Here is an 18137-nt window from a genome sequence, read left to right on the forward strand (position 1 = left end):
CATGCTCACTCTCTCCAATGAGTTTTATGAAGAGTGCATACCACCTCCATAGGCAAACATGCAGCCACACGTGTGCAATATTTCTGCCAGGAAAGCCTGTTTGAGTAGAGTCCAGGGTTTTTACTGGGGGCTGATCAGGTGGGTATTCTCTGCCTAACCACAACGACCAAAGTTCTAGACTTTCAGAAGGGAAGCAGGTGTTCAGTTCATTATCTGGGCAACATCTCAAAAGCCAAGTTCCCAGATGTCAGCCAAGAGCCAAACCTGCAAGCAGGCTTTTCTAATTATAATAGTCTCAGGCCTACTATGTTAACTGTCTCCTGCACAATATGATAAGGCAAAAGAATTACAAGAGCCAAAACAATTTCAAAAAAGAAGAAAAAAGAAGATTCTTACTTCCTCATTACAAGACTTAATTTGAAGTGACTGTGACTATATACATAGTCAACAAATTTCTGATAAATGTACAATACTTCAATGAAGAAAGGATAATCTTTTCAATAAATGCTGGTGGAACATTAGGACATTGTATGCAAAAGGATTAATATTGACCCATGCTTTGTACCTTATAGAAAATAACTCAAAAATTGATCATGGCCTAAATGTAAACCTAAAATTACAGAACTCCTATAAGAAAATCAGCATTTGTGACCTTGGGTTAGATTTCTAACATGTAACACCTAAAGCATAATCATAAAAGCAAAATTTTTGACTTCATATATTTGACAGGATATATTTGACTTCATCAAAATACAAAGCTTCTGTTGTGCAAAAGTCATTGTTTAAGAGAAGAACAAGTCACAGACTGGGTGAAAATACTTGCAAATCACATATCCAACACAGAACTTGTATCCAGATAAATAAATCCACTAATAAGAAAACAAACAACCCAATTTAAAAATGTACAAAATATTTTAATGGACCTTTCACCCAAGAAGACAAACAGATAAAAAATAAGCAAAGGAAAAGAGTTTTACCATCATTAATCATGAGAGAAACGTAAATTAAAACACCAATGAAATACCACTACATACCTTATAGGATGAAAAACAAAACAAAACAAAAACAGTAACCCTGACAACAGTAAGTGGACAAGGATGCAGAACCCCCAGAACTCTCATACACTGGTGGTGGGAATGCAAAATGGTGCCACCACTTTGGAAAAATAAGTTGGCAGTTTCTTATACAATTAGTCATTATAATACTATGTGAAAAAAGCCAATCTCAAAGGGTGGCATGATATTTTCTTTCATTTATAAGACATTCTGAAAAATTACAGGGAGCACGATTATAGGAAGAGAAAACATATCAGTAGTTACCAGGGATTCGGGAGAAGGAGAGTGAAGGATGACTACAAAGGGGCAATACAAGGAAATCTTTTCAGGTGACAGACTGTTGTGTACCCTGATTGTGATGGTGGTATGCATTGTCTAAACTCATAGAACTGTACGTCAAAAAGAGCTAATATTGTCATATATATTTAAAAATTCTTATTTTTCTTATTATAAAACTAATACGTGTTCATGAGAACAAATTTAGAAAACAATAAAACACATAAAGAAGGAAATAAAATCATCCTATTGCCACTGCTCTAACAACTAAAAATTTTACTCTTTTTTCCAGTGCCAATCTATATCAACAAATTTTTTGTTTTGTTTTGTTACTGCATCTTACAAAGACAGGTGAATAGACGTTTGCCAAATCTAGATGGCACATTTGGAATAGCCCAACCTTAAGTGCAGTGTATACAGCAGGCACAAAATTCACTTTGGGGAGGCCTGGGAAGTCATCTTCCAAAGCAGATAAAACTGAGGTATAATAAAAGGCCCAGATAAGTTGCTGATCAGAAGAGATATGCAATTTAGGTTATAAAATAGAATGAAAGAAAAAACAAACACTTTTCAAATATCAGGCTCAAACAGAAAGTTACAAGGAAAGGCAGTAATGTGCCATCAAGTTGCTTCTCATATGAGCTATTCCATATATTTCTATGGTGAAAAGCATCAGGGATCCATTTAATTTAATGGTAGCTGATATTTCATCTAAGTGACAAGCTAGTACATATGTGTATGAAAACTTAAAATTGAGATCACAGTACATATGTTTATGTAATCTGCTTTAAAAAAAACTTACTCATTTACATATTCATTCAATAATTATTCTTGGGCTATATAAATACCACCCTGTGGGGGCTGGGCGTGGTAATTCATACCTGTAATCCCAGCACTTTGGGTGGCTGAGGCAGGCGAATCACCTGAGGTCAGGAGTTCGAGACCAACCTGGCCAGCATGGTGAAACCCTGTCTCTACTGAAAATATAAAAATCAGCCGGGCATGGTGGCAGGCACCTGTAATCCCAGCTACTAGGGAGGCTGAGGCAGGAGAATCACTTGAACCCAGGAGGCAGAGGCTGCAGTGGGCTGAGACAGTGCCATTGCACTCCACCCTGGGCAACAAGAGTGGACTCCGTCTCAATAAATAAATAAATACATACATACCACCCTATGGACACACCATTATTCAGTCATTTTCTTACTAATGTGGCTTTTAGTTGCTTGCAATTTTTGCCAGTATAAATACTCTTTTTTTTGAGACTGAGTCTTACTCTGTCGCCCAGGCTGGAGTACAGTGGCAAGAATCTTGGCTCACTGCAATCTCCGCCTCAGTAATCCTCCTTGAGAGTTCTATTTGCCAAGCAATGCTGAAACACTGTTTAGAGTATACCTAAATTTCTCATCCTAATGAACAGTAGTGTATTTTGTCATATGAGAAACAATTTATCAAAAAACATCTACTTAAATCCTATTATTTTCTGGGCCCTCTAGCAAATGCCTGAAAGGCAAATATAAGAAGATCACCTCAAGGGTGATCTCTGGCTTCAAAGAAACTAGTGAACTGAAGAATATAATATGTATCACTATATATATACACTATAACAAGCATATCAAAAGCAAACAAGCCTGCCTTCTCCCTAGGATGAGCTGCCAATATTCACAAGTTGGTTCTACTGCCTTAGGAGAGGCACAGTGGCAGGACATCAGGTAGTCTAATGATGGCATACCATTACACATGTATCCTAAAAAGACTAAATCTAGTTTGCCTTCAAGATAACTAAGGCCTAGAAGGATTTCAGGAGCTGCCAATCCCAAATCATATCCTTGGTGCCTAGAATTCCTTCAAGAGGAAACTAAACTTTTAACCTATAAGTAAGAGATTAAGAGGCTTTACAGTGAAAATATTGTTTATAATTATAACTACACTGAAACTCAAACACATTTTAATATAGCATTAAATGAGTTATAATACATTATTTCTAGGTTTAGTAAGAGTTTAGGGTAAAAGAGTTTGTATTCAATATCCCAGCTCTTACTATAGTATCAGGAACATAAACAGATTCAAATTTACATATGTAAAATTTCTTAAAACACAAACTTTATATACTTATTTTCCAAAGGCTTCATTAATGAAAGTATGACACTACTTGTTTCTGTTTTTAACACTGACAAACATATTTACTGCCTACATTCTCTAAGGCTGTGATATGGTTTGGCTGTGTGCCCACCCAAATTTCCACGCTGTTCTCGTGACAGTGAGTGAGTTCTCACTAAATCTGATGGTTTCATAAGGGGCTTCCTCTCCCTTTGCTCTGCCCTTCTCCTTGCTGCCGCCACGTGAAGAAGGACATGTTTGCTTCTCCTTCTGCCACGACTGTAAGTTTTCTGAGGCCTCCCAGCCATGCTGGAACTGTGAGTCAATTAAACCTCTTTCCTTTAAAAATTACCCAGTCTCCAGTATGTCTTTATTAGCAGCATGAGACTGGACTAATACAGGCTGTAAACAGAGAATCTCCTTAACAGCATCCACGAATACCTAAGAACTCTTCCTCACATATACACGACAATATTAAATAACACTGTACAAAACAGAGCTTCATTGGAAAACTTTTTTTTTTTTCTGAGACAGAGTCTTGCTCTGTCGCCCAGGCTGAAGTGCAATGGTGCGATCTTGGCTCATTGCAACCTCTGCCTCCTAGGTGCAAGTGATTCTCCTGCCTCAGCCTCCTGAGTAGCTGGGATTCCAGGTGTGTGCCATCACGCCCAGCTAATTTTTGTATTTTTAGTAGAGGTGGGGTTTCACCATGCTGGCCAGGCTGGTCTAAACTCCTGACCTCAGGTGATCTGCCTGCCTCGGCCTCCCAAAGTGCTGGGATTACAGGGGTGAGTCAGCGCACCCAGCCCGGAAAACTTTGTATAAACCTAGTTACCACAGCTGTACCTTACCTTTCGATTTTTCCACTTGTGGAGTTTCATCCATTTCAACAAGGGGTTTTTTGTTTGGAGGTTCTGGGGAATCAGGCGAATCTTTTATAATCTCAGCTTCAGCCAAGTCTTCTTTTCCACGCTCTAAGATTCCTTTTAATCTTTTAGAGTGACAAATAATGAAATGTAAAGTTTAAATTTTTAGAAGTCTAAAAATGGTCTAATAATTAAACTACCTTTGCATATCAACCTTTATAGAAGATGGTTAATCTCATAAAATAAACCTAGGGACTAATCAAAAACTTCAATCTAAAACCAGTAACAGAAATTAATCAATTAAATACAAGTTTCCCTTTTCCTTCATCATAATAACGTAACAATTCAGGAATTAGCTGTAAAATATTAAAAAAAGAATAATTAAATTAAAATTTAAAAGGTAGGAAATGATGTGATCTTGAGAAGAAACTGCACAATTTTGATTTTTAAAGATATGAACAAAATAATACCGAATTTCAAATTACAAATAAGTTTAATCCCATTTATTCTCTAGTCTATGTATTGTGCAGATGTATTTATGCTCTGCAAATCAGAAACTTAACCCTAAGCTTTTATAGAGTTTCATTAGAGAACAAAAACACTTGCAAAATACACAAGAGTGTACTTGAAGCTCAGTGGGATCTGAATGATAGTACTTTTTCCCTCTTACGGTGAGCCAGTTTTGTTTCAGAAGCTCAGTAGCCCTAAGGAAAACATGAGCTTCTAAAGTCAAAGAGAATAGAAGCATTCTATTATTAATGGATAAAATTATACGATTTCCAGAATTAGCTTCAAAGTATTCCTATGGGGTAGTGGTGAAGGTAGTGGATGAAGATATATATGAAATGAGATCTGCCATGAATTGTTAATCATTGAAGGTAGATGATGAGTAACTATCTGTTCTATTGCTACATATGTTTGAAATTTTCCATCATAAAAAGATGTGTTTTTGGTCAGTCGCAGTGGCTCATGCCTGTAATCCCAAGCACTTGGGGAAGCCAAGGTGGGCAGATCTCCTAAGGTCAGGAGATCGAGAACAGCCTAGGCAACATGGTGAAACTCCATCTCTACCACAAATACAAAAAATTGGCTAGGCATGGTGGTGTATACCTATAATCCCAGCTACCTGAGAGGCTGAGGCATGAGAATCACTTGAACCCAGGAGGCAGAGGCTGCAGTGAGTCGAGATCATGCCACTGCATTCCAGCCGGGGTGATAGAGTGAGATTCTGTCTCAAAAAAATAAATAAAAATTAATTAATTAAAAAAAAAGTTACCTGGTGTTGGTCTGATTTCTGGCAAGGGGACAGAAGATATAGCCAGCTGATACGCTATTTCTATTTATAAGCCTTTATTATTTTTATTTTTTTTCAGATTTAACTTTGACATCATAATATAAATCACAAACTAAAGGAAAAGAGTATACTATTAAGGAACATTTTCAGAATAGACTGTATGCTCTTCTGTGCTTCCAAGGCCATCCTATGCCTATTTTTAAAATAGCACCTTCCACACTTTGCTGCAATCACTATTTTTGTTTGTTTGTTTGTTTGTTTGTTTTGAGACAGAGTCTTACTCTACTGCCCAGGCTGCAGTGCAGCGGAGTGATCTCGGCTCACAGCAACCTCTGCCTCCCAGGTTCAAGCGATTCTCATGCCTCAGCCACCTGAGTAGCTGAGATTACAGGCATGTGCTCCCAAACCCAGCTAATTTTTGTATTTTTTTTAAGTAGAGACTGGATTTTGCCGTGTTGGCCAGGTTGGTCTCAAACTCCTGGCCTCAACTGATCCACCCGCCTCGGTCTCCCAAAGTCCTGGGATTACAGGTGTGAGCCACTGCGCCCAGCCTGCAATCACTAATTTAATTGTCTGTCTCTATCATCACACTGTATGTTCTTCAAGGGTAGGGATCTTGTGCCAAATGCCTGGCACATCCTAAGCATTCAATAAATATTTAGTGAACAGAGGAATAAAATTACATCTGTGAAGTTCACAAAACATAAAGCACATACTGATATCAAACATCATGCATTATGATTTTCAGAAGTTAATTAGGAAAAACTAACACTAACTTTGCCCCAACAGTAAAAATTCACACTTTTTTACATCTAAGAAAGATCCTTTAGATTTTAAGAATGATAAAATTACAGTAATGAAAATGAATAAACATGTATTAAATGAACTACTATTAAATCAGGTTAGAATGTATGAAAATGCTCTATGCAGAATGTGATATAACAAAAGGCACCGTGGTGCTATATCAGTGCCAAGAAGTCACCTCTCTGAGTCTTGCCAAGACTTTTCCTGTTCATAATCTTTCACTGCTTTCTCCGACTTGTCCTCTTTGTCTTCCCTCTTTCTTCCTCGTTTCTTTCGTTCTTCTTCTTCCGGGGGTTTGCTCCTGCATGCCATCAGACATTCCAAGACCCTCTGATGTTTCTCTGAGTTGTTGATATGGGCTCTGACAAGGGTTTCTAATTCATTCCACATGATACGGTATTGTTCATCTCTGCAGTAGAGATTTGGAAATACTCTTTAAATAATATTGAAGTGTCACTTTCTACTGGTAAAGTAAAAAGAAATAATGAAATGTGGACTTCCTTCCTCTTTCTTGGTAGTTAATAGTGAAATTCTAAGCTATAATATATCATTTTCTATGATTTTGTATTATTTCATCTCAAACATATATATATATATACACACACACACACACAAGTCCTCAAATAAAATTTACATATAGAGTAAGTTATCTTGAGAAACAGTATGTATCAAGTAAATGTGATCTATAAAGAAAATAAGAAAAAAAATCTACCTTTTAGGGCCCTTTCCTCTTGTACCAACTGTGGAAATAGGTAGAGGATCATTTTTTCTTTCCATATCAACTAAGTTGTATATTGTTTTTTGACAGTTTAACACATCTTCTTCTGTCAGAGATTCTTTCACAATAACACTGGCTAATGGAACTACCTGTTAGATATTTTTTTAAAGAAAAAAGAAAATCTGTCTTGAAAAATAAATATCAAAACATCTAGGCAGAACTTGATTTTTGAAAGGATTTTAAAGACTATCATGGTGAAGGAATCTGTAACTATCACTTCAATTTTTAATTATTAATTCTTTAACTTTAGCAAGCTCATATATTTCACTCTTTGCTTAAGAAATGGTATAAATTACAAATTTTCTAATTTGTTTCTATAAAGAATATATAACTAATCTATAAGAAAAGTTGAAGATACTTAACACTTACCGCTTGCATGTTAAAAATGGTGGTTTGTGAAATGATCATAGGCCAGTAACGGGTGTGTTTTTCTAACTGATCTTTTGCTCGTTCCAAAGGGACCTCAAGACTTCCATCGATTTTATATCTGGGGTCTAGAAAAGGAGTTAATCTGTTTTCCCTCATAAATTCACCAAAATCCTAATGATAACCAAATAAGATAAAATTAGAAACTATATCTAATGTTTCAGTATGGATTACATGTACTAGTCTGTTTCCCTGATGTCTTCTGTCCTGTGATGTGCAACAAAACATTTTTTCTAACAGTATCCCTCAATTCCACTACTTTTTTATCCTTTCTGAACTTGAAACCTATCAGCCTTTATACGATGAAAATGAAGAAAGCCTCAAACATAAATGCATTCATGGTATGTTTTCCCCACCTTTTGTAAAAACCAAGAAACACTTTTTTCCCCCTTCTATAATTTAACTTTTCTATCACATAAAGATAAAAGAGTCAGTTAATCATATTAGAAGACTCATTTGCTTATTTAAAACTACCTTGAGCCTGGGGACGGTGGCTCACACCTGTAATCCCAACACTTTGGGAGGCCGAGACAGGTGGATCACCTAAGGTCAGGAGTTTGAGACTAGCCTGGCCAACATGGTGAAACCCCGTCTTTACTAAAAATACAAAAATTAGCTGGGCATGGTGGCAGGCACCTATAATCTTATCTACTCGGGAAGCTGAGGCAAGAGAATCACTTGAACCCAGGAGGCGGAGGTTGCAGTGAGCCAAGATTGCACCACTGCACTCTAACCTGGGCAACAAGAGTGAAACTCTGTCTCAAAACAAACAAACAAACTACCTTCACATAACATAAACATGTTAACAAGAGTTATCTGTGAATGACGAAATTATAGGTAATTTACAGGTGGAGTGTTTTTTTAAGACATCTATATTCTCTAAATTTTCTACAATAAATATTGATTAGGCTTTTCCTTATTTAAATATTATGTTTTTAAAAAAATCCTAATTAAAAAGTTACTTACAGTATATAACACTTTGTAGTTTACAAAGTATATTCATATACATATATCACACTTAGTTTTTACAACCACCTCAAGAAGTAAACAGCTATGAAATACCAAATAGGAAAGAGAGGAGGGAGAATAAAAAATCAAAATTAGAACAGAATTTCTACCAAAAAAGGACATATATTTCCTTTTATGTTCTTCCCAGTAATACAAAAGTTTATGTTATTTCAAAGTAGCAGCAATCCAAATATTCCAGGTTTCTGTTTGCCATTTAAATTACTAGAAATTAAGTTTCACCTAAAATATTAGTTCAAATAAATTTATTATTTCCTACAATTCCAGTGTGTCATTGCAATTCAGATACATCTCACTATACACTGAATATAAAATAAGATTAAACAATGATAAATAGAACTTTTGAGCAAATATTGCAGGAAATTCACCTAATTAAAATAATAATCAACTTCTTCCAAATCTCTTTTTTTCCACAGATCTTAGCATTTAACGAGCACTTGATAACTACTTGCTGAATGATGACACATTCAAAACTTAAAATTTATAGATATTAGAGTCTTACTGTAATCCGGTAGTCTGTAACTCTTCCTCCACATCCTTCACTAATTGAAGGCGGATCTTCTAGAATGGATCGAGAACTGCTAAGGACGTGCAAAAAAATCTCTCCTCCATGGCTACTAAGCATATGACTAATGACTTTAGAACCTGATTTTCGTGGTTGTTCCAGTAAAACAGAACGACCTGTCAAAAATAAGATTACACTATCAGTAATGAAACTCAAACGGGCTCTCATTTATTTCCTTGAGATTTACATCTAGATTTTTTCATTTTATTTATTGATCCCCGTATTTTAACCTGCATTGCTAATTTAGTGTATCTACTCTTCCATGCCTAAAAATCTGAATTCTAGCCTTAACTATATCTTAGTTACTCCAAGGTTACATAGTTATACAGTTTCCCACAACAACTATAGTGGTCTCTGAAATAATACATTTGGCTATATGGTTCATCCAATTTACATGTACATATTGAATTTTCCTCCTGGACCTCAAGAAGAAAAGTGAGACAACTGCTCCATAATCCTCAGGTTATTAATGCTACAGAACATTTAGGGAGAAGGCACAGTCCCAGTTCACTTACATAACAGTTCCTCATCCACACCGTAATCATAACTACTTTCTATTCTACATGTCCAAATGTTAATCTGAATTGCACCTAGTCTGATAATCAAATTATGCTTAATTAACAATGACATAACCTTATGATAAAGACAGACTGACTCTTTAGATCACTAGTTCCAAAACCTGAGATGATCATAAGAATTACCAGAGAAGCTTTTAATTTGGAATCCAATAATTTAGACTTGTAAAAAAAATTTCACACAATGAAACCACAGATTTAAGGTCATAGGTAAGAATCATATGGTATAATATTAAAAACATAATATTTATTTATGATAAAGGTATCGTGTTCAAGTTAAGTCCATCTTTGCTTTGATTTAAAATTCAGTGGGCCAAGATAAATAGTCTACATTATTCCAGCTTCTATTTTATTTTTTTAATCTATTTTCTAATTATAGCTTCTAAAACAAATCAATTTAGACTCTAAAGGTCAAATTTTTAAAATAGAAATACTCACAATTTTATTAAATAAAACTTGCTTAGATATAATAGCCTGAAAGCCAAACCTACAGTCATCTTTTAAATGTTAGTAAAAGCTGTTAAAGGGTATTTCAAATTACATAAGTTTAAAACAGCTTTCACAAATAAATGGCAAAGCTATAGTGATGAAAATAGCTTTCCAGAGTTCATACTCTTAATAATTTCACTCAAATAATAATTTAATAATAATATAAATAATTCAAATAATATAAATAATTTCAGGCAAAACCATTAAATGATGAAAGTTACCATTTAGAAGAAAATTAGTAAGGCAGGAGGAAGGTCTACTATTTACGTCTACAGGTGAAATCCGATAAGCTCCAGTACAATAGTGTAATTCTGAAATAGAAGAAAACACTGATTTGAAAGAATATAAAGAAATATTCCCACAATTAAAAGAAAAAAAAAAACTTGTTCACTGAGTTCATTCAGTCCTGAAACAATGAAAAACGAAAATGCAAAACAGAATCAATTAATTGACCCCCACATAATACCTGAAGAATCTTTTGATTTAGTCTTTTTCAGTTATTCTTAAATACCTACCAATGTTATTTGTCCTTGGTGTACACCACTTTAATGTTATCGTTTCTTTAAACGGGCCTTCTCGACTGCCACCACCTAGGTGTGAATCACCTTTAAAAATATGTCAGAGACATTACACATTGTATACATGTATCAAAACATCACACCATATCCCATAAATATGTACAATTATGTGTTAATTTAAAAAATAATAAAAGCGGCTGGGCATGGTGGCTCACGCCTGTAATCCCAGCACTTTGGGAGGCTGAGATGAGTGGATCACGAGGTCAGGAGTTCAAGACCAGCCTGGTCAAGATGATGAAACCCTGTCCCTACTAAAACTACAAAAATGTGCCAGGCGCAGCAGCAGGTGCCTGTAATCCCAGCTATTCGGGAGGCTGAGGCAGAAGAATCACTTGAACCTGGGCAGCAGAGGTTGCAGTGAGCTGAGATCGCGACACAGTACTCCAGCCTGGGCAACAGAGTGAGACTCCACCTCAAAAAAATAATAAAAAAAAATAGTAATAATAAAAGCAAAAAAAGTAATAGAGCAAACTGGGTGTGGAGTAACTGGAACTCTGTACTGTTTTCACAATTATTTTGTAAATCTGAAACTACTCTAAAATTAAAAGTTCATTTAAAAACAACAATGAAAAAAATGTCAGAGAAACACTAACATTATCAAGTAGATCACAAGCTTCAAATTGTTTACCAAGATTTCCAAATGAGGTTAAACTCTGTAAGAGAAAATATCTCTGAGACAACATCTTTTTATCAGGTCCCCTGGACAAATACCAAATAAAGTATAGATATTATCTATAATTAAAATAAATAGTAATTTTCCTCCACATTCATTATTAAACCAATCATTTAGGTCACTGCACTGAAAGTCAATAGCGAAAATTTTAAAAATTTCAAGCATCTACAACTGCTCTTCCCTGCCCACACTATTAAATGATAAAATGACATGGTTAAGTACTCAGAAAAAGATTAAGGAATCTAAAATGCACACCTATACTGAATTCTAGTAAGTTTAGTTAGAAGAAACACAAACCAAGGGATCTGGAAAGTAAATACATAAGGAGATATTAATCTAATAATAATAAACAAATGTGCAACCATAAAGCTGACAAGGCTTTGAAGGAAATATCTAGTGCTATGAGTGCCTAAAGAGGGAGATTTGTCCTATTCCAAGACACCAGGGGAAGTTTCCTTGCGAAGTGAAGACTGGTCTGAGTTACAAGGGGATGAGTAGAAATTAACTAAAGAAACGGACCCGATGCAGTGCCTCACATCTAAAATCTCAGCACTTTATGAGTCCTAAGTGGGAGGATTGCTAGGGGGTCAGGAAACCAGCCTGGGCAACATAGTGAGACCCTGTCTCTATGGAAAAAATACAAAAATTAGCCAGGCTTCGTGGTTTGCACCTGCAGTCCCAGCTACTCTGGAGGCTGAGGTGGAAGGACTGCTGGTAGCCCAAGAGGTTGATGCTGCAGTAAGCTATGATCACACTATTGTACTCCAGTCTGAGCAACAAAGTGAGACTCCGTCTCAAAAAAAAAAAAAAAAAAAAGAAATAGAGGAAAGACTACTCAGGCAAAAGAACAGTAGATACCAAGATACTGTGGCAGGAGGAAGCATGAAAAATATTAGATCTGTGTGGCTGAAACAGAGAAGATTAGTATGTTCTGAGATGAGAATAAAAACGGGGAGGGGAGCAGACAATGAAGGGCCTTGTAAGACATTAAACAGCTCTGTCTTTTCCTAAGGGCAACAGAAAAGCATGGGCAGGGGGCAGGTTTAAGGTCATGAGAACATGGTCAGGATTAGCATTCTGAAAGTTACTGTAGCTGGAGGGTAAAGAGTAGATAGGGACAGGCCATTTAGGAGGCTACTGTGAGATAACAGGTAAGAAAATGAAAGGCTGGATTAGGGAAATGTTATTGGTAGCTGAGATGGAGATTTTGATGTATGTGAGAAATATTAGTAGATGAAATCAAGAAAATGTGATGATGGATTAGATGCCTCAGAAGTGATTCTGAGGTTTCCGCCTTATATAAATGAATAGACAACAGGGCCATTCACTGAAAAGGGAGACTAGTTCAGGTGGCAAAGCTCCTAAGTTGTTTTGGGCATGTTGAGATGTAGGTGCCTGAGAGACATCTAAGAGATACAATTAGGCAGCAGAATATAAAGATCTGGAATTTAGGGGCCGGGTGCCATGACTCACGCCTGTAATCCCAGCACTTTGGGAGGCCAAGGCGGGCGGATCACGAGGTCAGGAGATCGAGACCATCCTGGTTAACACAGTGAAATCCTGTCTCTACTAAAAATACAAAATATTAGCCAGGCGTGGTGCCGGACGCCTGTAGTCCCAACTACTCGGGCGGCTGAGGTAGGAAAATGGCGTGAACCTGGGAGGCAGAGCTTGCTTGCAGTGAGCCAAGATCGTGCCACTGCACTCCAGCCTGGGAGACAGAGTGAGACTGTCTCAAAAAAAAAAAAAAAAAAAAAAAAAAGAAGGTATCTGGGTTAAAGTATAAGCCTACTCACCAAGACCCAGCTACCCTGTTACCACCTCAGTAAAACTTGCCTAACTCTTACTGGCACCACAGGCAGCCTCCTGTGTGCTCCCACAGTGCTCTGTTCCCATTGTTAAAATAAATTTGACACATAGTGTCCACAAGTAATGCATATAACTACAGGCCAAGTCAACAACTAACTATTTTAAAGAACTATTTTGTGTTACAAAGGATATTTTTGACATTTTTGTAAGTTTTTTTTTTTTTTTTGGAGACAGAGTCTCACTCTGTTGCCAGGCTGGAGTGCAGTGGTGCAATCTCAGCTCACTGCAACCTCTGCCTCCCGGGTTCAAGCGATTCCCCTGCCTCAGCCTCCCGAGCAGCTGGGACTACAGGTGCGTGCCACCATGCCCAGCTAATTTTTTGTATTTTCTAGTAGAGACAGGGTTTCACCATGTTGACCAGGATGATCTCTTGACCTCATGATCCTCCTGCCTCAGCCTCCCAAAGTGCTGGGATTACAGGCGTGAGCCACCATGCCTGGCTCATTTTTGTAAGTTTTTAAAATAACATTTTAAAAATTGATATAACATCACAGGTTCATAGCAATTTCCATGTAATATATTTTCAAAAACAAGTTCTCTATATTCCTTTGTTAAATGTTCATATATTTCTGTATCATAATAGTTTCTTTCATGTTAGCAACTCATTAGGTTTATTCTAAGATTCCTCAGATATGTAACAAATGTCAGGACTGGCTCATGATTATGCTTCAGAAGATGCATACAACATAATCAAAGTCAACCGTTTCTCTGGCAGCATCAATTTACTAGAAAACATTCTAAAGAATTTAACCAAATGTCAAAGCTTAAAAGCTTTTAAAATGACCTTCAAAGTCTTAAAATTTTCATTGTATTTTAGAATTGAATGGAATACTACAGCTCATCTAATCCAGCATCTTTAATTCATAAGCATGCAAACATACATCTAGAAACATATGGGACTTGCCAGTTGGTGGCAAAGCTTTAGCTAAAACTTATTTCCTAACTCCAGAGTCTTCTCCCCTAAACCAAGCCAATACAGTTGCAGAAATCAGTTTGGGAGATGAGATCTATGGACTGAAATAATTTTTAGAGGAAAAAAAACTAATTTAAATTTCCAAATTTAATTTCTAGGCCAAGTTGAAAGTCTATCACTCTTTTGAGTTTGCTCCTATTCTTTTCCCTTCCTCAAGGTTGTCTGCCTGCAAATGAAACTGTAATGAGTTTGAGAAAGCCATGGCTATCTTTCTCAGTATTTGTTGTATTAGCCCAGTCTTTTCTGAAGTAAATTCCACAGGACACTAGTTCCATGGCCATTAATAGGTGATATTGACAGATAAGTTTGCACAGGGATGAACTATAGTCAGTCTGGCTTGTACTGAAGAACTTCTCAAAGCTGTTACAGTAGTCCCCCAACTTTGCTGTGTCGCTTTCCATGGTTTCATTACCTGTGGTCAACTGCAGTCCCAAGATATACATGTATTTTTTGAGATGGAGTCTCACCCTGTTGCCTAGGCTGGGGTGCAGTGGCATGATCTCGGCTCACTGCAACCTCCACCTCCCGGGTTCAAGAGAGTCTCCTGCCTCAGCCTCACAAGTAACTGGGACTACAGGTATGCGCCACCACACCCAGCTCATTTTTTAAGTTTTAGTAGACATGGGCCTTTGCCATGTTGGCCAAGCTGGTCTCGAACTCCTGACCTCAAGTGATCTGCCCACCTTGGCCTCCCAAAGTGGTAGGATTACAGGTGTGAGCCACCACGCCCAGCCTGCAGCCCAAAAATATTAAATACAAAAGTCCAGAAATAAACAATTCATAAGTTTTACACTGCATGCTATTCTGAGTAGCATGATGACGTCTCACACTAGGCCACTCTGTCCTGCCTGGAACGTGAATCATTCCTTTTCCAGCATATCCATGCTATAAACGCTACGAGCCCATTAGTAGCCTTCTTGGTTATCAGATCCATGGTCGAGGTATCATGGTGCTTGTGTTCAAGGTCCATAGTAGCCTAACGCTATGTCACAGTACCTATATCATTCATCTCAGTTTATCTCATCATGTAGGTATTTTATCATCTCACATCATCCCAAGAAGGATGAGTACAGTAAAATAAGATATTTTGAGAAAGAGGGAGAGAGACCAAGAGACTACATTCATATAACTTTTATTATAATATATTGCTAAAATTGTCCTATTTTATTCTTATTGTTCTTGATCTCCTCCTGCTTTGCCTAATTTATAAATTACACTTTATCATAGGTATGTATGTATAGGAGAAAACAGTATATACAGTATAGGGTTCGAGACCATCTGAGGTTTCAGGCATCCACTGGGGTTCTTGGAATGTCTTCCCTGAGGATATGGGGGCTACTGTAATATGCTTTCATATGTTAGATCATACAAAATAATACTTTCAAATGTCTCTTACCACTTTTCAGGAAATCTACATGTGCATCTTTGTGATGAAGTAGCTCCACATCATAATTGGCAGATGTGTTAGCATGCTGTTCTTCCTTGAAGCAAAATTTCAAACATTTAAAAAAACATGGTTTTGCTTTCAAAATAATAAAATCATTAATTATTCATTTTGCTTTTTGTTTAAAATGAGGTCAAATACATTCAATAATAATTAGCTAAAACAATGGGATAATCTATTTAAAGATGCAAGTTTTCCATGCAACATAAACTCCATTAAAAAACAACTGGCCATATACAGGTAATACAGTATTTAATGATTTTTTTACATTATGTCAGAATTAACAAAGATGACTAATTCAGAAATTTTGAATTTTTTTTACTCCAAATGCATTGTCTTGCCAATATTTTTAATATGCAAATATAATGTAATTGAAATAATTTACATACATTTAAAGTGAAATCATTGTTAAAAAGAGGAAATAGCATCTTTAAATACCTACAGTGAATTAGCAAATATCAATTATATAAAATACAAACTAACAAACAAGTTTAGTAACTTGTTTTCAGTAATAGGAAATAGGAATTTCAACATTATCTATTTACCAAAAAACACAAAGATTGAAGAGTCACACCAGTAGCACACAAATATGATCAAAATTAACAGGCAAGCTATCAGAGTATTTTTCTTATAACGTGACATTATATATATTAAAGTGTACCTATTATGTTATTTACTTCTGCATCCAAAAGGTTCTACAGGGTAAGCCTAAAATTTGTAGTGAAAAACCAGCCAATGGCATTAAGAAATAATGAAAAGATTATATTTCTCATGCTATTTATTATTCATAATATAGTGGCAGAAAATAGAAACTGGAATGTAAGAAAAATTTGAATTTTCAGATATAGTGGCTACTTTATATTTGTAAACATAATCAATACAATTAAATTCAATTTCACTCAGTAAAAACTCATTTGAAGCTTACTACAGGCCAGCCACTATGCGAGCCCTAGAACAACTTAATGATAGCGTTAATATGATGAAAAGCAACAGGTAGCAATACGTTCCTTAAAAAATCCACCAGTAAAATCACAGGGCTCACATCTACGGTCTTTCACTTAGAGAGTAATAAACTAATTTAAAACTATGAGCTATTTTCCCCTAGTTAGACCTATTAGCTATAGACACCTTTATACCGAGTGGGCAACATCAAAAATATAGAGAATAAAAGATCCACTAGAATACACAAAGTAAGCAAAATCTAATAACACAGCTGTCAGGGAAAGAATCACAGAATAATAATTTAAAATAGAAATTGTATTTTGATGAAAACAATGAGAGCGTTTTGTTTTTGTTTTTTTTTGTTTTTTTTTAAGAGAGCTCACATAACATGTTCTTTTAGAAAACAAAAATATAGCATTTTATTCTGTGATCCTTTCCGGTTGCTTTTCAGTATTTACTGACCTGGTCAAAGACATTGAATGTGGGCTAGCAAAACAGAAAATACGATATGGGGAGAAAAGGTAAAGGTTCAATTAAAATAAATAATACATGTCCAACAATTTTTTATTTTTATTTTTTTATATTGAGATGGGATCTTACTATGTCGACTAGACTAGTCTCAAACTCCTGGCCTCAAGTAATCCTCCCATCTCAGCCTCCCAAAGTGCTGGAATTACAGGCATGAGCTACCGCTCCTGGCCTCAAACAAATACTTAAAAAGCAAAGCAGTGCTTTCAAAACAGCAGGAAAAAAAACTGCCTACCTTCATTGGAATATTTGTAATAGTAGTTGAAGCCAAGTCAAAATGTTGCTGTACTAAAATATTCAGTTTGGTAGCAAGATGCCGTCCTGCACGAACACTATGAACTTCACTGGTTAAAACTGGGGACAACTACAGAAAAATATGCAAGAAAAATTATCCACAAAATATTAATTCATTGTAACGTACTGCTATTTTACTATAAATCCATTAAAATTAAGTATTTTTAACTTTTTAGAAGTTGGAAAAAAAAGGTCCATAAATTAACCATGACAACTATTTTAGCGATATATTTTCATGCACTCATTCACTCACCACATATGTATTAATCAGTTTGCTAGATACCAGAAACTGAGTATATTGAACACAGCAGTGAATAGACATGATCCCTGTCCTCCTGAAATTTACAGTGAAATATTTAAATAGATTTCTTTATAATTATTACTTTCTATCTATATGCAAAATGGATTTGAAGGATACTGTAGAAAAATAATTTATTTTGTTGAGAGGACAAAACCCTGCAGATAAAACTAAAAGAAAGAATGTAGAAATCACTACAAAAATTTCTTTCTGTCATCAATAATAAGGCAGCTAGAAGTAGTGTACAACAAGATAACACAAAATCTTACTCATTCCAGGGCAATAAT

The 18137-nt window shown here is 36.0% G+C and overlaps 1 protein-coding gene across 8 annotated transcripts in view; it reads right to left on the reverse strand.

Annotated features, from left to right (window-relative positions):
* Window positions 1-18137, reverse strand: part of INTS13 (integrator complex subunit 13) — a 33724-nt gene that overhangs the window by 1629 nt on the left and 13958 nt on the right. For 2 of the 8 annotated variants that reach the window (XM_015151324.3, XM_015151326.3), the window contains exons 7-15: window positions 17494-17622; window positions 15741-15825; window positions 10767-10856; window positions 10473-10562; window positions 9125-9303; window positions 7540-7710; window positions 7105-7259; window positions 6571-6801; window positions 4280-4419 (exon numbers count right to left, since the gene is read on the reverse strand). In XM_015151324.3, coding sequence (XP_015006810.2) covers window positions 4280-4419; window positions 6571-6801; window positions 7105-7259; window positions 7540-7710; window positions 9125-9303; window positions 10473-10562; window positions 10767-10856; window positions 15741-15825; window positions 17494-17622 — 1270 coding nt within the window. Of the gene's footprint in view, window positions 1-4279; window positions 4420-6570; window positions 6802-7104; window positions 7260-7539; window positions 7711-9124; window positions 9304-10472; window positions 10581-10766; window positions 10857-15740; window positions 15826-17493; window positions 17623-18137 lie in introns of all 8 variants that reach the window. The other 6 variants (XM_015151323.3, XM_015151325.3, XM_077953754.1 and 3 more) reach the window with 3 other exon arrangements.

This window comes from Macaca mulatta, chromosome 11 (assembly GCF_049350105.2).
Source record: "Macaca mulatta isolate MMU2019108-1 chromosome 11, T2T-MMU8v2.0, whole genome shotgun sequence".
NCBI lineage: Eukaryota > Metazoa > Chordata > Mammalia > Primates > Cercopithecidae > Macaca > Macaca mulatta.